This window comes from Narcine bancroftii, chromosome 1, assembly GCF_036971445.1.
Source record: "Narcine bancroftii isolate sNarBan1 chromosome 1, sNarBan1.hap1, whole genome shotgun sequence".
NCBI classification, from domain to species: Eukaryota; Metazoa; Chordata; class Chondrichthyes; order Torpediniformes; family Narcinidae; genus Narcine; species Narcine bancroftii.
This window is the reverse complement of record NC_091469.1, coordinates 76,843,643-76,864,815: the sequence shown is the minus strand read 5'-3', so window position 1 is coordinate 76,864,815 and position 21,173 is coordinate 76,843,643. Positions and strand designations below refer to the sequence as shown.

At 40.4% G+C, this 21,173-nt stretch overlaps 1 protein-coding gene across 5 annotated transcripts in view; it reads left to right on the top strand.

Moving 5' to 3' along the window:
- The window catches only part of vps13a (vacuolar protein sorting 13 homolog A), a 397,184-nt gene that overhangs the window by 183,814 nt on the left and 192,197 nt on the right, over positions 1–21,173 (top strand). For all 5 annotated transcript variants that reach the window (XM_069930496.1, XM_069930495.1, XM_069930501.1 and 2 more), the window contains 7 exons: positions 6,554–6,670; positions 10,710–10,813; positions 10,969–11,136; positions 11,292–11,584; positions 14,066–14,213; positions 14,732–14,882; positions 19,754–19,878. In XM_069930496.1, coding sequence (XP_069786597.1) covers positions 6,554–6,670; positions 10,710–10,813; positions 10,969–11,136; positions 11,292–11,584; positions 14,066–14,213; positions 14,732–14,882; positions 19,754–19,878 — 1,106 coding nt within the window. The remainder of the gene's footprint in view (positions 1–6,553; positions 6,671–10,709; positions 10,814–10,968; positions 11,137–11,291; positions 11,585–14,065; positions 14,214–14,731; positions 14,883–19,753; positions 19,879–21,173) is intronic.

Here is a 21,173-nt window from a genome sequence, read left to right as displayed (position 1 = left end):
AGCCCAGGCTATTATTGAAGCTGTTCACTACTGGAGACCCTTTCTAGCCAGCAGAAAATTTACTTTTGTCACTGATCAGAAATCTGTAGCCTACATGTTCAGTACTAAACAGAAAAGTAAAATCAAGAACGATAAGATGGCACGCTGATGAATAGAACTCTCAACTCATAATTATCAGATCCAGTACAGACCGGGCAGGTTAAATGATCCCTCTAACGCATTGACACGATCTGCTGCTAGTTCTCAGCTGGAGGGGCTAAAAGAGATCCATAGCAGACTGTGCCACCAGGAGATACGAGGTTCTTTCAGTACTTAAGGGCTTACAGCCTTCCTTACTCTCTGAAAGAAGTCAGGAAACTGACTAAAAGCTGTCCTGGTTGCGCAGAATGCAAACCGCAATACTTCAAAGCTCCGGAGGCCACTCTCATCAAGGCAACCCGACCTTTTGAGAGGATTAGATTAGATTTTAAAAGGCCGTTTCCTTCCATCAACAAAAATGTATATTTCCTTACTGTAACTGACGAATATTCCAGGTTTCCCTTTGCGATGCCCTGACATCTCGTCAGTGTCTGTCATTAAGTCACTTGACAGAATTTTCAGCATTTTTGGTTTTCCCAATTATATTCAAACCGATAGGGACTCAGCATTCATGAGCGCTGAACTGCAGCAAGCCCTGCTACAGAAGGGGATTTCCACCAGCCGTACCACGAGCTACAACCCGCAGGGCAATGTTCAGGTCGAAAGGGCTAATGCTACAGTCTGGAAGACTATTAATCTTGCTTTAAAAACACATGGTTACCCAGTGCCAGGAGGTGCTGCCTGAGGCACTACATTGTATTAGGTCTTTATTGTGTACTACAGCAAATCAAGCACCTCATGAACGTATGTTAGCCTTTCCTAGGATATCAGGAACTGTGATGGACTGGCCAGCCTGTTTATCTGAGCCTCGAACCGTGCTGCTGAAGAGCCACGTTCGGTCGCGTAAAACAGACCCCCAAGTCCAACCAGTTCAGCTACTGCATACCAACCCCAACTACGCTCATGTTAAATTCCCAGACGGGAGTACTCACACTGTACCCCTAAGAGATCTGGCCTCGCCTGGTTCACCCCTTCCTCACACCCCTACTCAGAGTGAGCCTGAGAGATTAGGCTCATGCCCCCCCAGCCTGTGACCCCTAGTAAGCTTTCAGATGACCATGCTGAGGCTCCACTGCCTCACGCTGGCGATTCTGGAGCAGGTCCAGAAGTCATTCCTTCCCACATTACAGACCCAGGAACTGTACCAGTTCCCAAGGTTGCAAAGAAGCCACCTGTTTTGAGAAGAAACACCAGAATTCTTAAACAACTTGATAGGCTAACATATTTATAAAACATTATATTTCAATTGATTGCTAATTACTGGCGTATTTTGGCTGTTAGAGTATTCTCAAAGCCAAACATGGTATCCATGTACCGCTTGCTTCAGTCATTCCTAGCAGCTGTCCTTTTGATTTTAACCCTTCTTCTGCCGGGGGAAGACTGTGGTGAATTTCTGCCAAGCTGCCTGTCTCCCCTCTGGCAAGCCTTGCTATACTAACATTGGCTATGCATTATCTCTACTGTTAAGGACCCTCCCCTTGGATATAACTGTGTATGCACCTATTGTCTTTCATTATTGTACCATGAGTTTCTGCTAATAAAAGCCATGATTATTGTTTGACCACATCTTTGTCTACTTCATCAACTGGCACTTCACCATGATCCACCCACTGCATGTGACTTGCAGGCTCTCCACCCTCTGGATTCTCCACCCCCCCCCCCCCCCCCCAACTTCTGTTAACCAATTTCATCCCTGATTCTCAGCCTGTCACCATCAACAGCAGGTGATACATTACTGGGGACAGATCCTTAATCAAATCAGAAGACAGCTCCTGACCAAAGGGTTCATCAAGCCTAGTACCAGCCCCTGAAGTGCTCAGGTAGTGGTGGTTAAGAGTGAGGGTAAGAAACACCGAATAGTTATCGGCTATAGTCAGACCATTAACAGGTTTACGTGACTGGATGCGTACTCCCTCCCCCATATAGCCGACATGGTAAACCAAATCGCCCAGTATTGGGTATTTTCCACCATTGACTGAAAATTAGCTTACCACCAGCTCCCTATCTGCCCGGAGGACTGTCAGTACAACGTGTTCAAGGTGGATGGCTCCCTCTACAACTTTCTGAGGGACTCCTTCAGGGTCACCAATGGAGTCTCTGTCTTCCAGAGGGAGATAGACAGAATGGTGGACAAGCACAGGCTGCTGACCAGATTCCCTACCTCAACAATGTCACTATCTGTGACCACGATCTGCAGGACCATAACGACTCCCTCCAGAAATTCCCCCAGGCAGACAAAAGCATTAACCTCACATAAAACAAAGATAAAAGTGTATTTCGCACTTCACACCTGGCTATACTCTGCTGCATCGTGGAGAATGGAGTTATTGGCTCTGATCCCGACCGCATGCTTTTGGAGATCCCACTTCCCCACAGTCTCAAGGCCCTGAAAAGGACCTTATGCCCAGTGGGTCCCCAACTCTGGATAAGCCCGCTTCCTCGTAAAAGACACCTCCTTTCCCTGTTGGCAGAGGCCCTTGAGGCCTTCAGCCACATCAAAGGTGTCATTGCCCAAGGTCACAATGTACGCTGTGGATAATCCAGCTCATTCCAGATGGAATGTGATGCATCTGACTTTGCCTTTGCCGTCACACTTAACCAGGCAGGCAGTCCTGTGGCATTTTTCTCCCCCACCCTCCAAGTCCCCAAGATCTGACACTCCTAAATGGAGAAAGAGGCCTAGGGCATCACTGAGGCAGTACAGCACTGGAAGCACTATCTTGCTGGCAAATGATTTACCATGCTGACTGACCAGTCGCTTTCATGGTTAATAGTAAGCAGTAGGGTAAAATCAAGAACAAGAAGATTCTGTGGTGGAGAATCAAAATCTCCACCTCCAACTATGATATCTTGTACTGGTCTGGAAAGCTCAACAAGCCTTCAGATGCCATCCCGAGGGGCTTGCGCCAGTGTACAGATAGACTGTTTATAAGCCCTCCACACTGACCTCCTCCACCCTGGGGTCACCTGGTTCTTCCATTTCGTCAAAGCCAACAATCTCCCTTAATTGGTTTAGGACATCAGGACGATGACCAGAAACTGCCAGCTCTGTGCAGAGTGCAAACTATACTTCTACCAGTGGACAGGTTGCATCTGATTAAGGTTACCTGCGCCTTTGAGAGCCTGAACATGGATTTCAAGGGGCCCTTCTCTCTTCGAACCGACCCCAATATGGTTCCTCAACATCACTGATGAGTACTCATGTTTCCCATTTGCCATTTTCTGTCTGGACATGACTGCTGCCACTGTCATTAAGGCTACATGCAACTTCTTCACCACGTTTGGATACCCCTGATATATTCATAGTCATTGGGGGTCCTCCTTCATGAGTGATGAGCTGCGCCAATATCTGCTGGCCAGAGGTATTGCCACAAGCAGGAACACCAGCTACAACCCTTGAGGGAACAGTCAGGTGGAAAGGGAGAACACCACCATCTGGAAGGTCGTCCTCCTAACCCTGAGGTCAAAAGGCCTGCCTGTCTCCCATTGTCAAGAGGTCCTCCCCGAAGTGCTCTATGCAATCAGATCCCTCCTGTGCTCTGCCACCAATTCCACCCACCCAAAAGGTTGTTTCCCTTCCCCAGGAAGTCCGCGTTGGGGACCACACTGCCATCCTGGTTGTCGTCCCCAGGTTCAGTCCTGCTCCAGAAGCATGTGAGAAGCCATAAATCCAACCCACTGATTGAGAGGGTCCACCTCCTCCACAGTGTCCAATGGAGGCAAGGATACTGTGTCCATCCAGGACCTGGTGTATGTTGGAGACACTGGGACTCTGGCCAACCAACCACCCCCCACAATCGTCCACCACATTATCATGTTGCCCTAGCCCAGCCCCCGCCCCAACTGTCTCAGTTCAGTTGCCAGACACCCCATCCACCGACAATGACCAGACCGTCCAGGAGACAACGGCTAATCCACATCCAGTACGACGGTCACAACGGCGGACAAGATCACTGGAAAGACTGAATTTGTGATGAATATGGAACCCACTTCATCCTGCCGGACTTCTTTTAAGAGGGGGTGAATGTGGTGGATCCACTGTTAATACTGTATGTATGTGTATGGCTGGCCTTCCCCTTGTTGATTGTACTTGTGGCTCCTCCCCCTTGATTCCCTTAATAAAGATAGTAATGCCATAATCCCTCCCCAGAACAAGCTCGCGTCTTGGGTCAGCAATGTGAGCTGTGCCTTCTGTTTACGGTAATAAAAGCCTATTAGTCAGGTAACTTCTTTGGAGTAATTGATATAGAAAGTTCCTGCTTTTTTTAATATTTTTTTTAAACTGTTTTCATTTGGACTGGATTATCAAAGATGCTAATAATTCAAAATTATTCTTTAATTTCAAATTATTTGCTTCAAGTAACCAGTAAGTGATGCTCTCCTTATTGTGCATATCTGTGTTTACAGTTTGGGATATGAAATGGTTAAACATTAGAATTTTTTTGTTGAATAATATATTAGATTTGCAACAATTTGTCTCAATTGATTATTCATTCCTTACACCTGGCTCAGTACCCCTAATTATTTTGGCACACAGAAATTTTTTCTATTTATAACCATGCAGCATCATGTAGTTTGGCAGGGTTATCTTGGTTTCTGGGTACACTTTTACTGTAGTGTTGTGGAAGGATTGCTTCACTTCACTATACCAACTCTACCTTGCAGCTAACCATGTAAACAGAAGATTGTTATAATCAGATTTTTCCTGGTTCATCTCACTTCTGAATTCCAAATAAGTAGTCTCTTTCTAAATTACAATGGATGCACCAAAATGCATTAAATCTTTGCGAAAACTTTCAAGAGCTCAGGAGACACCGCCTTTTACAAGAAATCCAAGTATAATCTCTACAAGTAAATCAAGGAAGCCAAAAGGCAGTTCTTCACTGACGAATCCCATGAGAAAATCATGGAGACCCAGTATCTATAGCAGAACATCACAGAGTACAGAGCAAAGCCAGGCAGATAACATGCAACAGTATTAACCCTTTGATGAGCTAAATGTGTTTTCTGTGCTTGCTTCAGCCACCACATGTGCTTGTGAATCTGTATTCACTGCTGTTGAAGTCAGGTTGACCTTCCAACAGGTGAACTCATGGAAATTGACTGGCTCAAACGTATCTCAAGAGCCTGCACAGATCAATTAGTGGGTTTCACAAATATCTTTAATCTCTCCTTACATCAGGCCTTAGTTCCCACTTGCTTCAAGAAGGCCACCATGAAACCAGTAGCAAAGAAAAGCATACGAATGGATCTAAATGATTATTGACTGGTGGCTGTGACATCCACTGTCATGAAGTGCTTTGAGAGGCTGGTCATGGCTTACATCATCTGTTTCCTGTCAGCCTGCCTTGGCCCAGTCAATTTGCCTATGGTTTTGCAGATCTATGGCAGATGCCATCTCCCTGATCCTCTACTCATCCCCGGAACATCTCGACATCAAGGATACCTGTACCAGAGTAGTACTATTTATAAAGTACAGCTCTGCTTTCAATACCACAATTCCTCACAAACATACATAAATTTCAGGGTCTTGGCCTCCACGTCCCCCCGCTTCAATTTAATCCTTGACTTCCTGTGTAACAGACCAGAATTAGTGAAGATGGATATCAACATCTCCATAATCACACTCAACATTGGTGGTCTCTCATGGATGCAAACAGTACCCTACTGTTGGTGGAAGATACGATAGTTAACCATGTGAAGGGGGCATTGTTGTACCATATTTTGCATTTGTCACTGATGTGTAAATTAGATTAAAACAGTAAGCTTGAGTTCATCTTTCTAGTGAATTTGTGGTTCATTGCTATGGAGACAGTGGAAAGGTTGGAGAAGTGATTATTCACAGTTAGTATGAGACCATGAGGTGAGTAGACAACAAGAGAATTCACAGTTAAAATGCTGAAGTATAGACAATTATAAACTTCTGTTGACCAATTAACAGTCATAAATGAGCTGTCAGCTAAAAATATTCCTTCCTGTAACTTGATCAAAGAAAATCAGATCAGCTGGAATTTACTTGTAATTTCATTATTGTTTGGCACATTTTGAATCATTCTGTTGTATGTTCCCACTAGCTACCTTTTCTATTTGCAGAAACCATCTCAAAAGAATTATTCCTTTCCTCTATACTTTGTTCATCTTTCCTAACATGTTCTGAGAACCACATCCACATTTGTATGTAAAAATTAGCTTGTATTTCACATAAGTACACGTTTCACAAATTTCAAAATTCACAAAGTCATTCTCACTTCATCCCATGTGAGATTTCAGATCACAGAAGTTAACTTTTAAGCAGTATATTAATTTATTAATCACATCCTCTGCATCTTGGCAAGTTGTATCTAGGTTATACCTATTTTTTATTATTAGTTTATACTTGTTCTTCACCTGATCATGTTCTTCTGCTTCCTTTTAGCTTCTAAAAAATCAAAGTATGATGATCTAATCAACATTCATAGTTATGCAGAATTGGCACGTCTTAAAATTTTCATCAGTGATCAAAGGAAAAGAATTGCAGAAATAAGCATTGAAGGTATGTAACCAAGTAACCAGGCTACTTTTTTAATTGCGTGATTTAAATTAGATTTTCTCCAGTGCAATGCCAAATTTACTGGTATAAAAATCTAATTTTAAGACTTAATTGCAGGGTTTAAATATTGATATCTAGCAGAAAAATTAAAATCGGAGTTTTTTAAGTGACTTTAATGGGTGAATGAAAATGCAAGAACAAAGAAGACTGTAGAGGGAAATTATTTTTTTCTGCTGCTTTCATTCATCATCTCATGCTGAGATTTCCACATGAAATATGTTTTAAGGGCTTAAAAACATATCTGTAAACTGCTTCAAAAATATCCTTTTACCCCAGTCTTCTCTGACAAATGACATTGTTCATTTTGTAAACAAAGCTGGAAACCTCTGAACTGTCTCTAGGTTCAAATGAGAACTCCTGGTTGCAAGCTATTTTAATGCTCCTCACCATTCCCACACAGACATGCCGGTCTTCTGCCTCATGCATTGTTTGGGTGAGGCTCAACATAAACTTGAGGAATAAGATTTCATGTTCTTCCTGGGTAGCTTTAAAACTAATGGCATGAATGATTTTTTTTCCATTTTAAGTAATACCCACGCTTAGCCAGTTTTATTGTTTCCATTCTCTCCTTTACCTGTTCCTGTCAATTTTCTCTCCAAACTTTCCTTCTTCCCTCTCTCTTTCTCCCCCTCCCCCAAGCATCCTCTCTCCTTCCCACTTCAATGTCAACCAAAGGTTCCAATCTGAAATGTTGACTGACCATTTCTCTGTCTGATCTGCTGTCCCTTCAGCTTCCCTTGGTTCACTCCAGATCCCTGCAAATGCAGTTCTTATGTTTCTCAATGTTCTTTTAGTTTGCTTTCTACTTTTAAAGTGTAGATTCCATGTATTTAAATTTTTTTAAATTATTCTGTGTCCAGTGATGGAAATTCTCCCCTTTTTCCTTGGATGTGGTGGAAATTAATTGAGTCCACAGAAATTGTTATTTGTCCTGAGAAACATGATAGGAATTTGTCTGGATTATATATCCAAATACAATGAACTCTGAACCCAAGGTATTTACCCAAATAGGTCTGTTTGTGTAGTTTCAGCTCCAAGTTCCAGGTGTTCATAGACCTTTTTGCTTGCTTTTGGAACTATGACTAGATTTTCAGAAACACTTAGTTTTTAGTAGTTTATTGTAATTGTTAAACTTGCCACCAATAAACCTTTAATTTCCTTTGGAATTTCCTGAATTTCACATTAAGAAGCAAATTTTATCTAATTACAGATTCTTGGATCATTCATGAAAAGTAGTTTTATGAGCTGAAATTAATTTTAATAAGTTTGGTTCATTTTTCGGTTCTTAGTTATTTTGACTAATTTTCATCCATGTTATGCTTAACAATATTAAAACAGAAAATGCTGAAAAGACAGAATTAGCTCTGATCTGTGGAGACAGAAGGACAATTAATGTTTCAGGTCAATAATCTTTATGGTGACATTTCTGAAACTTGACATTGGAAGAATGGGCTAATTTTTACTCCTGCTTCCTGCTACAAAGGAAACTTTAGGCTATTTTATTGAATAAGATTCCAAATATAATGATTCCCTATCCTCTTAAGTTTAAGGTCAATTTATTTGTGGATTCAACTAAGTATTCCCAAACTTGCTTGTACGGGAATCATGCATATGAAGGGAAAGGGAGTGGGGGGAGGGGGGGAAGGTTTATTAGATTTGATTACTAGAATTTAGAAGAATGTGAGAAACTCTAATTGAAACATCTGAATAGGGAGAGAGAAGGGTGTGCAGAATAGGGAGACACAGTCCTGATTTAGGAATGAGATGAGAGGTGGTGAACTTATGGAAATTTATCATAATGGAAAGCTGTTGAATGCCCTCTGCCACCTATTTTCTCTATTTCTTAGTTTCATTTATCTTTGAGGCTTCAATAGCATCATATTTTTGGTGAAATCTGATGTTAAATACTCAGTTTGTACCTCTGCCATATTGTTGTCCTCCATGAATAAATTACCTTTCGTGGGACTGTAGAATATCTTTGGATTCCCTTTTGTGTATGTTGCCAGTTTTATTTTTATGTTCGCCTTCATTTCCTTTTTAACTCTTATTGAGGTATTTTTAATCAGCCTATTTTGCATGGAGCAATAGGAAGGGTCAGCGAGGAAGCAGGTCACCACTGACCATCGAGCTCATTTTCAGAATAATCCACATTCTTCCCACATTCCCATCAATTTTCCCCAAGAGAAGTTGACAATGATTTCCTTGAGTGTGGCTTCAGAGAGCCTCATAAAGTCCAATTAAAATTAAACCTTTGTTAGAATTGCTCCTTACACAAAGGAAGTATCAATGGTTTTTATTCTGGTGTTAGGTCAGAAGTGATATGTTCATTCATTCTGTTCAATTAATCAGTGGAATAAATGATGTCTATGTGTAGCTAGCCTGAGACAGTGTTCAGATATTGGCTAATAAATGAGAAATTACTTTCATGCCAATACTGGCGTCACCATCTCACTTTTCATTCACTTGCTTGACTGCACACAACCCCTCCATGATCTTAGTTGTTGGTCATCAATATCCAGAAATTTAATTAGACCAACCAATTCTGTGGCTACAAGCTTCTTATCCATAATTTGAATTTCCAATCAAAAAGTTCCAATTCTGGAGTATAATTGACTGCAGCTCTAACAGCTTTTAAGAAGCTACATGTAATTCAGGGCAAAACAGCTCATTTGATTTGACACCCAATCCACCACCCTCAGCATTCATCTCTACCTTTATCACAGTGTGGCTGTCATGTGAATCATTTACAAAGTGCACATCACTTACTGTGCAAGATTTTGAAAAAGGCTTGTCATGCCTGTGACCACTTCTTGTAAGGATGAGGGCAGTCCTCACATGGCAACACCAAATTCTTTTCCAAGCTGTTTATTATCCTGATTGGAACTAAATCTCAACAATGATGAAAGGTCAGTATTCATTGAAGGAAGTCTCTGTCCAATAGAACTTTGAGAGTATGTTTTGAATGATTACTGCAGTGTGTCAAGATTTCTCACTGACACAAATCTCAGAATAAATTATGGTGAATAATAAATATTCTCGTAACATAATTAAGTTCCTTTTAGCATATTTTCCCACTTCCTGTGATGTCAGATGTTGAGAGAAAGAACTTTTTTTAGTTCTCGAGATCAGTCTGAGAATAGTGGTAGCAGACGGTGTTCTTGGCAAGTTAACCATAAGAATGCAAAATGCATAACTTGCTTGTGCTAGATGAATTTGTCAATTTTAATTTGATTAGCAAATAGAAATTGGAATGTGGCAGCTTTAAAAGAATATTGATGTAAAACAATAGAAAAATGCATTTACACCTGTCAGGGAAATTTCTTGACAGAATAATTCAGGCGGAGACTTCAGAGTTCGCTTCGAGAGCTTTACTAAATGATATCACGGAAAGACCGTCCTAACTGATGTCAGGCATGGACTTTTGACTACAGAAGACAAACAGCACATTTTTATACAGATGAGCAAGCAAGCAAACAACTCTTATCTCTCTCTTCAAACAAAGCATATTCCAAAGTATCCCATTTCAGGGGCCCTGCTTTTGCAGACCAGTTGAAACTGGCTGGTTTCTTAACTTATAAAAGATAAAGAAAAGGGCTTTCATTTTACAAAGGAAACAGACATGCAACGCTTTTAATATAATAAGTTCATGCAACGCTTTTAATATAATAAGTTCATGCAACGCTTTTAATATAATAAGTTCATGCAACGCTTTTAATATAATAAGTTCATGCAACGCTTTTAATATAAGATCATGCAACACTTTCAATAAAGTAAGATCATTTTTCTTCTACAACACCATTTGGCAATGAGTATAATTGATAGTTAAAGATTTGAATCCATTTCTGTTGGAGTTAAAGTTATGGTCTAGATTAGAAGACAATGATGTAAGTGGAGAGCATTGTGCCTGGCAGGCACGAGTGAGTGCTACTGTTCTAATAATCATTTACTTTGTGTACTCAAAATATTGAATACTTTTGGGTAGGTCTTGATGCTGTGGTGGTTTTGAGGAAGTCATCTACTGAAGTAACAGCAAAACTGAAGAATATTGTAGTTTTGGATGTTGAAGAAGATGCAGAGTACAGAAAGGTATTTTTAAGTCTTCTGTATTTAAAGTACATTATTAGGACATCTGGGAACAATGTGTTTTTTTTTAAATAAGATGTGCAATATTTGAAGTCTTGTTGACTTGAGCTATTTTGGTACATTCTCTGCTTAATGCTGCAAATTATTTTTATTTTAAGGCTGTATCCCTGACTGGAAAAGAGGTCTTCAGTTTTAAAATGACTTCCTATGTGGATGCTACAGAAGGTGCTGCCTACACTAATCTGAATGTTGTTGATAGTTCTATTAAATTGACTGTGGGCTGTATTCAGATCATCTTTGTGAAAAAATTTGTATCTTCATTATTGGTAAGGAAATTCTGTGCTTACTAAAAAGTTTATATAGAATTTAATTCATACAACAAGTCTTTTTTTAATGCAAGTGTGCATCATTTGAATCTTTATAATTTTTACATACCTTCAGCATTGTTTCTGTTGGTGACATTGTATTTTTCTTTGAAAAGGCTTTCATAAATACCTTCCAAACTGCCAGAGAAGCTGTCACAGAGGCAACTGTCCAAGCAGCTTCTGGAGTGAAGGATCTTGCAGAACGGAGCACTAGAATGTCTCTGGATATTCAAATCAAGGCGCCTGTAGTTGTAGTTCCTCAGTCTCCTATTTCTCAAAATGTTGTTGTTGCAGATTTTGGTGTTATTATTATACAGAATAATTTCTCAATGATTAAACAAAAAAACCATGAAGTGCCACCAGTCATTGATTCCATGAAAATCTGGCTACGGGAGCTGAAATTGTACAGGTACGGAAATATAGAATATTGTATTTATTAGTAACACAATGGTCTATAAATTATTTTGCATAGTGCATGCATTGTTTTCAAAAACCTATTTGAGTGAACGTTGATACGTAGCTTGGAAAAAATACACTTGCAAATTTTGTCGGTGCATATAACACATTTGTATAAGGCCACTTTACAGGGATATGATCTGAAAATAAATTTTCTCTACGTGAGGAAAGGCACTTGAAAGAGAATCTTATTACATATGTGCCTTCATTCTTAATGATGTCGGAGTCAACAATACCCCATCCTAAAACCAAATCACTGGGCTCATGCAGTGATATCATACATGTGTAACAGAGCAGTGAAAGCCCTTCAAGCCTCCTCTACCATTCACTGTTTCAATTTGAATCTCAAATATGTGTTCGTATCCCTAATGACCTTGCACCTTCTCATCTATCTACCCTGGCTTTAAAAGTATGCAAAGACTCTACTTCCACTATCTTTTGAGGCAGGTGACTGATGAACTTCTGAGAGAAGAAAAGCTTTATTTTGCTGATATCTGAAATGAGTAACCCCCTGTTTTTAAACAGTGACTAACTCCTAGTTCTTGATTCTCTCACAAGAGGAAACATTCTTTCCACATCCACCCTGCCAAGCCACCTGTTTAAATCTTGATCCCTCTCACTCTTCTGTACTCCACTGGATGCAATTTTAATCTGTTCAGTCTTTTTTCACAACACAGCCTGTCTGTTCCAAGTATCAGTCAAGTAAATGTGCTCTGAAATATTTCCACCGCATGTCCACTCTTGTATATGAATACCAGTCCTCAAGATGTGAGATGAGATATGAGATACGCATAAGTACATAGATGCATCAAAATTCTAATTTGCTGCAGCCAAACGAGTTAGCAAAGTACAATGGTATAAAAAAAAGTTACAATGTTGTGCCAATCAATACACAAACAAGCTTAACCTTCACCTTTTGTATTTCAAAAACAAAAATAACTGTTAGGTTTCCTAACGATTTGTTTTGCATGCTCTTGTGAATCTTGCACCAGCATACTCAGATCTTTCTGGATCATTGATCTGCAGTCTTTCACCATAAATTTTCTTTCTACTGTCAAAGCAGCAGTTCCACTGAAATTCATAGGCTAGATTTTTGATCACTCACCTCACTTTTGGTGCTTCCTTGTATCCTCTTCCCCACTTTTTTTCTCATCTATCTGAGCCTTCGGCAATTTTAACAATTGTGTCTTCAGCTCTTCCTCCATCCAAGTCATTTGTATGAGATAGATTGTATAATGTTGAGGCTCCAGCAGCAGTTGCTGTGGCATATTTCCAAACAGGGGAAAAAAAAGTATTTGTTTCTACTGTTTTTTTTGGATACTTGATTTTCCTCAATGATCTTTGCTGTGGCCCATTTTCAAGAATCTTCTGAATGTGATACACTCCCAGGTTCTCTTTTCTTCACAGCACATGACACCACTTCAAGTAATTTCTATAACATAAACATGTTTTGTATGTCACAAAACCAAATCACTTTTCTTGATTATCATTACATTTTCTGATTGCCATACTGTAACACCTTTGGTCATGAGAGACGTTAAGATAACAGGCCTGTGATTTATGCTTTCCCCTTCTCCCTTTTTTTGAATTAAGAGTTAATTTTCCAATCCAATAAAACCTGCCCCAAATCTATGCAATTTTTGAAAATGAAACCCAATGCAAAGGATGTTTCACTCGCCCCTTTTTTAGCGACAATAAAATGAAGCCCATTAATATTAAGCTCTCAGTTCCAAGCATTTGCTCAGTGCTATTTACATATTACTCACCTGATCTCCTCCTCTTCTCTTCCCCCCCCCCCACCCCCCAATCACCCACCACCATCCCAACCTTTCAAGCTTGAATTTTCAGCTATCTCTGAAATGTTATTTGTATCCTTTATGGATACAATACTGATGAAAAATATCTATATAATTAATTTTACATAATTCTCAAGATATGCAGTAAAGGAAAATGGCCTATGTGCAGGCAGATGTAATTCATTGGAGCGGAATCATGGTCGGCACTGACATGGTGCACTAAAGGAGTTGTTCCTGTGCTATACCTCTTTATATTTCAATGTTCTTTCTATAGGATCAATGCTTGTTTTAGCCTTGTTTTTTAACATTATAAGTACTTCTACTGTTTTTACATTTTAATTGGCATCTGCCAGCCTCTTTCTCTCCAATCTCTCCACTCTGTAATGACAAAGATTGTAGCAGAAAAGCCTTTTAATATTTAAATCAAAATCCTCTTGATGATAATGACTTAACATTTTGAGAATTTCAAAACCAATTCAAACTCCTGTTTAAAAATTGTGGGTGAAAAGCATCAAGTGGTTTTCTTCAATTTTGTAATAAGTTAACTGTTGAAATAGAAGTAATGTTTATTTAATCTGTCGGGTAATTTGTAAGAGCATAGTTTTATTTAACTTTCTGAACATTCCTAATTTTATCAGGACAATGTATGTGGATAAGACGTTTTGCTCTGAAATTCTATTGCTTCAGCCTCTTAATCTGGAAGTTATTGTTGAACGTAATTTAGCTGCAACTTGGTACCATGAAATTCCAGATATTAAAATTCTTGGAATGCTGAAACCTCTATATGTAAGTTCATTTGTCATCAAATTTTAATTAGATTTCATAGTTAAACACATTATCAAATGTACCAAAGTGTAAATACATTTCTATTTTTATGATTTAGATTATTATGTAACTACCTTATATACAGTTGGATATTTTCTTTGTGTTCCTCTTTTCTAAGTTATATCACAAATATATTTCATGCAGATTTATTTGATGTTGGAGAATGAAGCATAGTGAAACCTTTATAATGTTTCTGTATTAAATAAATATAATACGATCATTTTATAGTACTTAATGTACTGTACTTTGTAAAAATAAATTGCATTATATATGTTGAATGTATTTGGCCTACCATACATATGTTATGTTTTCAATGCAAAATGGTAATCTGTTTCAAAACAAAATATCACTCCATTAGTTCTGCAGATAATTGAAATATAAGGCTTGTCTTTGAGTGGAAAGAGTATGTTCTACCAATGCTTTATTCATTCCTTGTAAATAATACTTTAAACAGTAAATATATTTGCATATTTTCATAGGTTGTGCTCAGCCAAGAAGATCTGATTATCATTCTGAAAACACTCAATGAAAATTTGGGTGATAATTCATCTGACACTGTGGCTGTACAAAGTGATAAAAAAAGGGATAGTTCACATGATGAAAAAGGAAGTCCTTCACAACATTCTGCAGGTTTGTTTCTTATTCCTGTGTTCCTGTTGGAACTAACGCTACAGCACAGAAATAGGTTTTTTGGACCATCTGGTCCATGCTAAACTATTTATTCGACTTCATTCAACTAACCTGCACCCGGACGATGCCCTCTCGTCGATGTACCTATCCAATCTTCTCTTAAATGTTGAAATTGAACCCGCATCCACCTCCTTCTCTGGTAGTTCATTCCACACTCTCACCACCTTCTGAGGGAAGAAGTTTCCCCCCAATGTTTCCCTTAAACATTTTCACCTTTCACCCTCAATTCATGTTCTCTAGTTCTTGTCTCACCCAACTTCAGTGGAAAAAGCCAGTTTGCTATCAAAACCCCTCAATTTTTATACCTCTATTAAATTTCCCCTCACTCTCCAGTGCTCCAGAAAATAAGGTTCTCATCTATCCAATATTTCCCGATAACTGAACTTTTCAAGTCTTAACAATGTCCCTGAAAAATTTCTCTGTACTAAGTTTTATTGATATCTTTCCAGGAGGTGGGTGACCAAAAATTAGCACAATACTCCAAATTTAGCATTACCATATCTTGTACAACTTCAACATAACATCCCAATTCCTGTCCTGAATTCTTTGATTTACGAATATGCCAAAAGCTCTTTTCATTATCCTATCCACCTGTGACACCTCTTTCAAGGAATTGTGTGTCAGTGTTGCCAAATCCCTATGTTCTGGCACACTCCGCAGTTCCCTGAATTAACTATGCATGTCTTACTCTGGTTTGTTGTACCAAATTATGACACCTCACACTTGTCCACATTAAATTTCATCTGCCATTTTGCAGTCCATTTTTCCAGGTAGTCCAGATCTCTTTGCAAGCTTTGGGAGCCTTCTTCACAGTCCACAACACCTCTATTCTTAGTGTTATTCCTCCATTCGCTGAACCAATTTATTACATTATCATCCAGATTCCAATCAGAGAAGAAATCCTCAGCCTCCACTCTCTGTTTATCCCACAAAGCCAATGTCTAATCCAGTTTTCTATTTCATCCAGGATGCCAAGTGTCCTAACCATCTTGGCCAACTTTCCATATTGGACCTTGTCAAAGGCCTCACTAAATTACATGTAGACAATACACACTGCATTTCCTTTGTCAACATACCTGGTGACCTCCTTGAAATATTCCAGAAAATTGGTTCAATTTTTAACTCAGTTTGAAAAGGGTTTGAGTTTATTGACTCAATCGGCTATCTCTCTACAAATTTGCTCTTCTAATTCCTGCTGACCATTGAATAGTGGTCATCCCTTTTACGTTCCTCAATTCCACTCGTATCATCTCAGTTGACAAGTCCTGCAGTCTATCCTGTCTGAATACTGCTGTCTCATATTTCCTGATGTGCAACATCACCCCTCCCCCTTTCATCCATCCCTCTCTATACATGTAAAACAAAGGAATCCCATAATATTGACCTGCCAGCTTCCGTTGCTGTAACCAAGTTTCACTAATGGCCACAGTGTCGTAATTCCATGTACTGATCCATGCTCTTTGCTCATCCTCTTTCTTACAATACTCCTTGTATTGAAATAGATTGGTATGTAAATTGTTATGTAATCCAGAGATCACAACCCTGGAGGTCCTTTCCTTTAATCTAGCACCTAACTCCCTGAAGTTAAACAAGATAGTCAGGAGATGATTTAATTGTAATTTAATCAACATGTGTGCTGGAGAAACTCAGCAGGTATATATGAGTGGTTGGGGGTGGGCTGGAGAAAAAAGCTGGAAGAAATAGGGGAGGGTATAGTTCTGAATGGAGAAGGAAAGAAGGAGTTGGGGAGCTGGAGAAAAGGATATGGAGGGATAGGGATAGAGAAGGAGACTGGGAAGGACCAAACAGAAACCAGAGAAGTTGATGTTAATTAATGTGGATTCAATCTGAGATGCCCCTAACCATCACCTGGGGGAGACAACATACTATCTGGAAGTCTCTGTCTCATCCACAGAATCCCTTATCTGTTCTAACTATTGAATCCCCTATCACTACAGCTCTTCTGAGCCAAAGGGCCAGACTCTGTGCTGGAATATATCCACTGCTTGTTGTTGTTGTTGTTGATCATCCTTCCTAGTCAAAGATGACCATGGTTTCAAAGTCAGTTGGAAGATTGGTGGCTGTGGGTCCAGAGGTGACTGGTGAGGCCAATCTGGACCCTGAAGGCTCGCTCGCATGTGGGACACAAGTGGGTGGGTGCTGTCATGGCAGTGGATGCTGCTCAGGCCTTGCGCACAGCATGCTTTCGAGTGCCTCGATGACTTCAGCTGCACGGGCTCCTGTGGTGATCTTGCTGCACCAAGCTGGACGGTCAAGGGCAAGCGTCTCCCTCGTGCTGATGTCGATACCCAGGCCTTTGAAGGACACTTTGAGGCAGTCTTTGTAACGTTTCTTCTGCCCCCAGTTGAGCACTTGCCCTGACACAGTTCTCCATACAGCAGCTGCTTAGGTAATCGGCTGTCTGGCATTCTGGCCACGTGTCCAGCCCACCTGGCTTGAGGTTTCATCAGGAAGGTGTAGCCACTGCAGAGTCCAGCACGTTCCAGGATTTCCGTGTCGGGGACTTTGTCCTGCCACCTGATATGGAGGAGTCTGCAGAGGCAGCTCAGGTGAAAGTGGTTGAGCTGTTTGGCCTGTCTGCTGTAGTCAGTCCAGGTCTCGCTGACATAAAGGAGGGTGGTAAGGACCACTGCACAGTAGACCTTCAGCTTGGTGGTAAGGCTGAGTCCTCTCCACTCCCAGATGCTCTCACTGATTTTCCCAAAGGCAGCGCTGGCTTTGGCAATCCTGTTGTTGACCTCAGTGTCTATATTCACTGCGCGAGAGAGAGTGCTGCCCAGGTAGGTGAAGTTGCCGAATGCCTGCAGGTTCTGGCCCTTCACTGTGATGCGCGGCTCCTGGGATGGCTTTCCTGGGGCACGCTGGTACATAATTTCAGTCTTTTTGGTGCTGATAGTGAGAGCGAAGTTGTTGCAGGCTTGTGAGAAGCAGTCCATTTCACGCTGCATCTTCTGCTCTGTGCTGGTATTGAGTGCTCAGTTATCAGCAAACAAGAAGGTCTCTGATGACCGTCTCTTGCACCTTTGTAACTGCCTGCAGACGCCTGAGGTTGAACAACCTGCTGTCGGTCCTGTATCTGACGTGGATTCCTTCTTCGTAGTTACAGAAGGCATTTGTCAGCATGGCTGAGAATACCATACTGTACAGAGTCGGGGCAAGAACGCAGCCTTGTTTGACGCCATTTGTCACTGGGAAGGCCTCCGACTCGTCGCAGTCATCCAGAACTTTTACCATCATACTGTCGTGGAACTGCTGGACGATTGTGATGAACTTGCTCGGGCAGCCAAACTTCTCCATGATCTTCCACAAACCTTCTCTGCTGACTGTATTGAAAACCTTGATTAGATCAACAAAGGTCACAAAGAGGTAGCTGTGTTGCTCATGGCATTTTTCTTGGGGTTGGCACGCAGCAAAAATCATGTCCGCAGTTCCACATTCAGCACAGAAACCGCATTGGCTTTCTGGGAGCAGACCTTGCTCAAGATGTTGGAGAAGGCGGTTGAGCAGGATGCGGGCCAGAATCTTCCCCGCAATGGACAAGAGGGAGATGACTTGGTGGTTGTCTCAAGACTGGCAGTTGCCTTTCTACTTGTAGATGAGCACTACACCTCTTCTGAGCCAAAGGGCCTGACTCTGTGCTGGAACATAACCACTGCAGCACATCTATGGTAACTTATAACCTTCAATAGTATTCAAAACAGTATACCTCTTATTGAGAGGAGCCACCACAGGGTACAGTGCTGGTACCCTGCATTGACAGTTCTACTTTGGTGTGACTACCTCACTGTAATTGCTGTTGATCACCCTCTCTTCCTCCTGAATTATCCAGAGTTCATCTAGATCCAGTTCCCTAATGTAAGGAGTTGCAGCTGGATGCACTTCTTTCAGGTGTAGCCATTGAGGACTTTCCTGAATTCCCACATTCTATTGGCTGAGCATATCTCTGCCCTTGCTGCTATTCCACTGTTCACTCTGGACAATTAGAAAAAGACCTTCAGTGACCTCAGCTGGTCTTGATGCTTTTTTTTCTCCATCAGCTGCTGTCACTGCCAGCACTTGAATCACTTCCAAAGCCTCGATGTCCCCACTTTTACACAGTGCCATTCACACACAAGCTGTTCCACTTGAGCTTTCCTTTTTATTGGCTGCTGAGTCAACCTCAGAAATCTTCCGCAACTCACTGAGTCCCAGCTTCTGCACTCAGTTTAAATTTAAAGACAACTCCAACAAAGTTCCCAACACTGCTCTCAGTAATCTCCCACCTATAGCCATACATGTTTCTGTATCTTCTTTGGCTTGGCTTCGCGGACGAAGATTTATGGAGGGGGTAAAAGTCCACGTCAGCTGCAGGCTCGTTTGTGGCTGACAAGTCCGATGCGGGACAGGCAGGCACGGTTGCAGCGGCTGCAGGGGAAAATTGGTTGGTTGGGGTTGGGTGTTGGGTTTTTCCTCCTTTGCCTTTTGTCAGTGAGGTGGGCTCTGCGGTCTTCTTCAAAGGAGGTTGCTGCCCGCCAAACTGTGAGGCGCCAAGATGCACGGTTTGAGGCGATATCAGCCCACTGGCGGTGGTCAATGTGTATAGTTACAACACAATTACCACTAAATGAAGCAGGTAATGCAAAAACAGATTTGCAAAAGATATGGCAAGATTCTTGTGTTAAAGAACTAGTGAATCACTTGGACTTGAATGAAAATTCAATATCCAGATGTCTATTTTATATCAGGTTTCCTAATTAACGCTCTCAAATTGCCATTGAAAGAATTTTTTAAATCCTGTATTTTTCTTTTAGGAAGAACTGTGGTAACGGCTGCCATTGTAGAAACACACAAACCTGTGAAACTTAAGATGACGCTGAAGTTGGATTTTAGTTTGGATGAGATTTCTTTGATGCTCTACAGTCAGTCCTTAAGCCCGGTACAGCAATCTTTTTCTTGTAAATAATATTTTCATATCTGCAGAAACCATTTTTTTCATTAGAGGTTATTGTGAATTTATGAACTGGCTTCACTCATGGAAATCATATTGTTGAGAAAAATTAATTGAGTACTTTATTTGATTGTATGTAGTGTGCAATTTGTTTGATTGAAAATCAATTGATTTGTATTTCAAGGGTATTGCCTGAAAAAAAAGACATTGTACCAAAAATCTTCTATAAAAGCACTTGTATTTTTCAATTTTTCAGTTTGAAATTTTGTTCTTGAATGCAGTCACATTTCTGGTAAGCAGATGTTTGCAGCTAAATTCAGTGACAGGGTTTCAAATAATATGTGGACTGGATACATTGAAATACAGTTACCACAGGATTAGAACTTGTTTTTCTAATTGAGTTGCAAAATAGGTATGAAAATTACAATTTTTCTTTATACACCTCAACAGTATGAAGCTAAATGATGCTTTAATTATTTAGTGTTTTTAGTTGATATGAATTCAAACAATTATCAATTTCATTATTACGTTTTATAAGTCTTTTTGCTCTCAGCAGCTTTGGGAAACCTTGTCAGCTGGGTCAACTAGAAAATCTGGGAAAGCAATTTGCCAGTTAACAGATTTCAAACAAGAATTCATGTTATAAATGGTGTATGGACTTTGAATACAGCAGCACATTTTAAATGAGGATCGAGTAATTGGAAAATAACTCTTAAAGGGCTTGCCCCTGCTTGGACTTCTGCTGGAGTGTCTAGCAGGAAAATGTTTCTGGATATCTTAATTTTCCTTAAGGTGACTGAAGATTCTCTGATTTGGCTACACACCCCTCATATAATGTTGAATGTTTGGCTGTTCAAAGTCTGACATAGCTTAGCCTCATCAGTCAACTCCAGTACTATTGGGTGAACAGGATTGGCCTGTCTTAGTGTGCTGCGATAAAATTTATGGGAGTGAAGATCACAAAAGGCAGCTTTGTAGCAGAAAAACTGCAGTGGTTCATTATCACATCAAGAGTACTTGGGGATTGGCAATAAATGCCAGTTATGCCATGGTTCTGAAAAATGAATGCATTAAAAAAGTAGAATCGAGATCCAGGTAAATCCTTGTTTTACCTGTAGTGCAATGAAATTTTATCAAAAAACTGATCACTGAGCACAGATACCTTGAGAATGGGTGTGTCTTCAAGTTGCAATGTGAACCTCCCATGCATAATATTCATATGTACAGAGAAAATGCTGGGCATCTTTCATGATTTTGGTTGATATTCAGCATGTGATTTGACA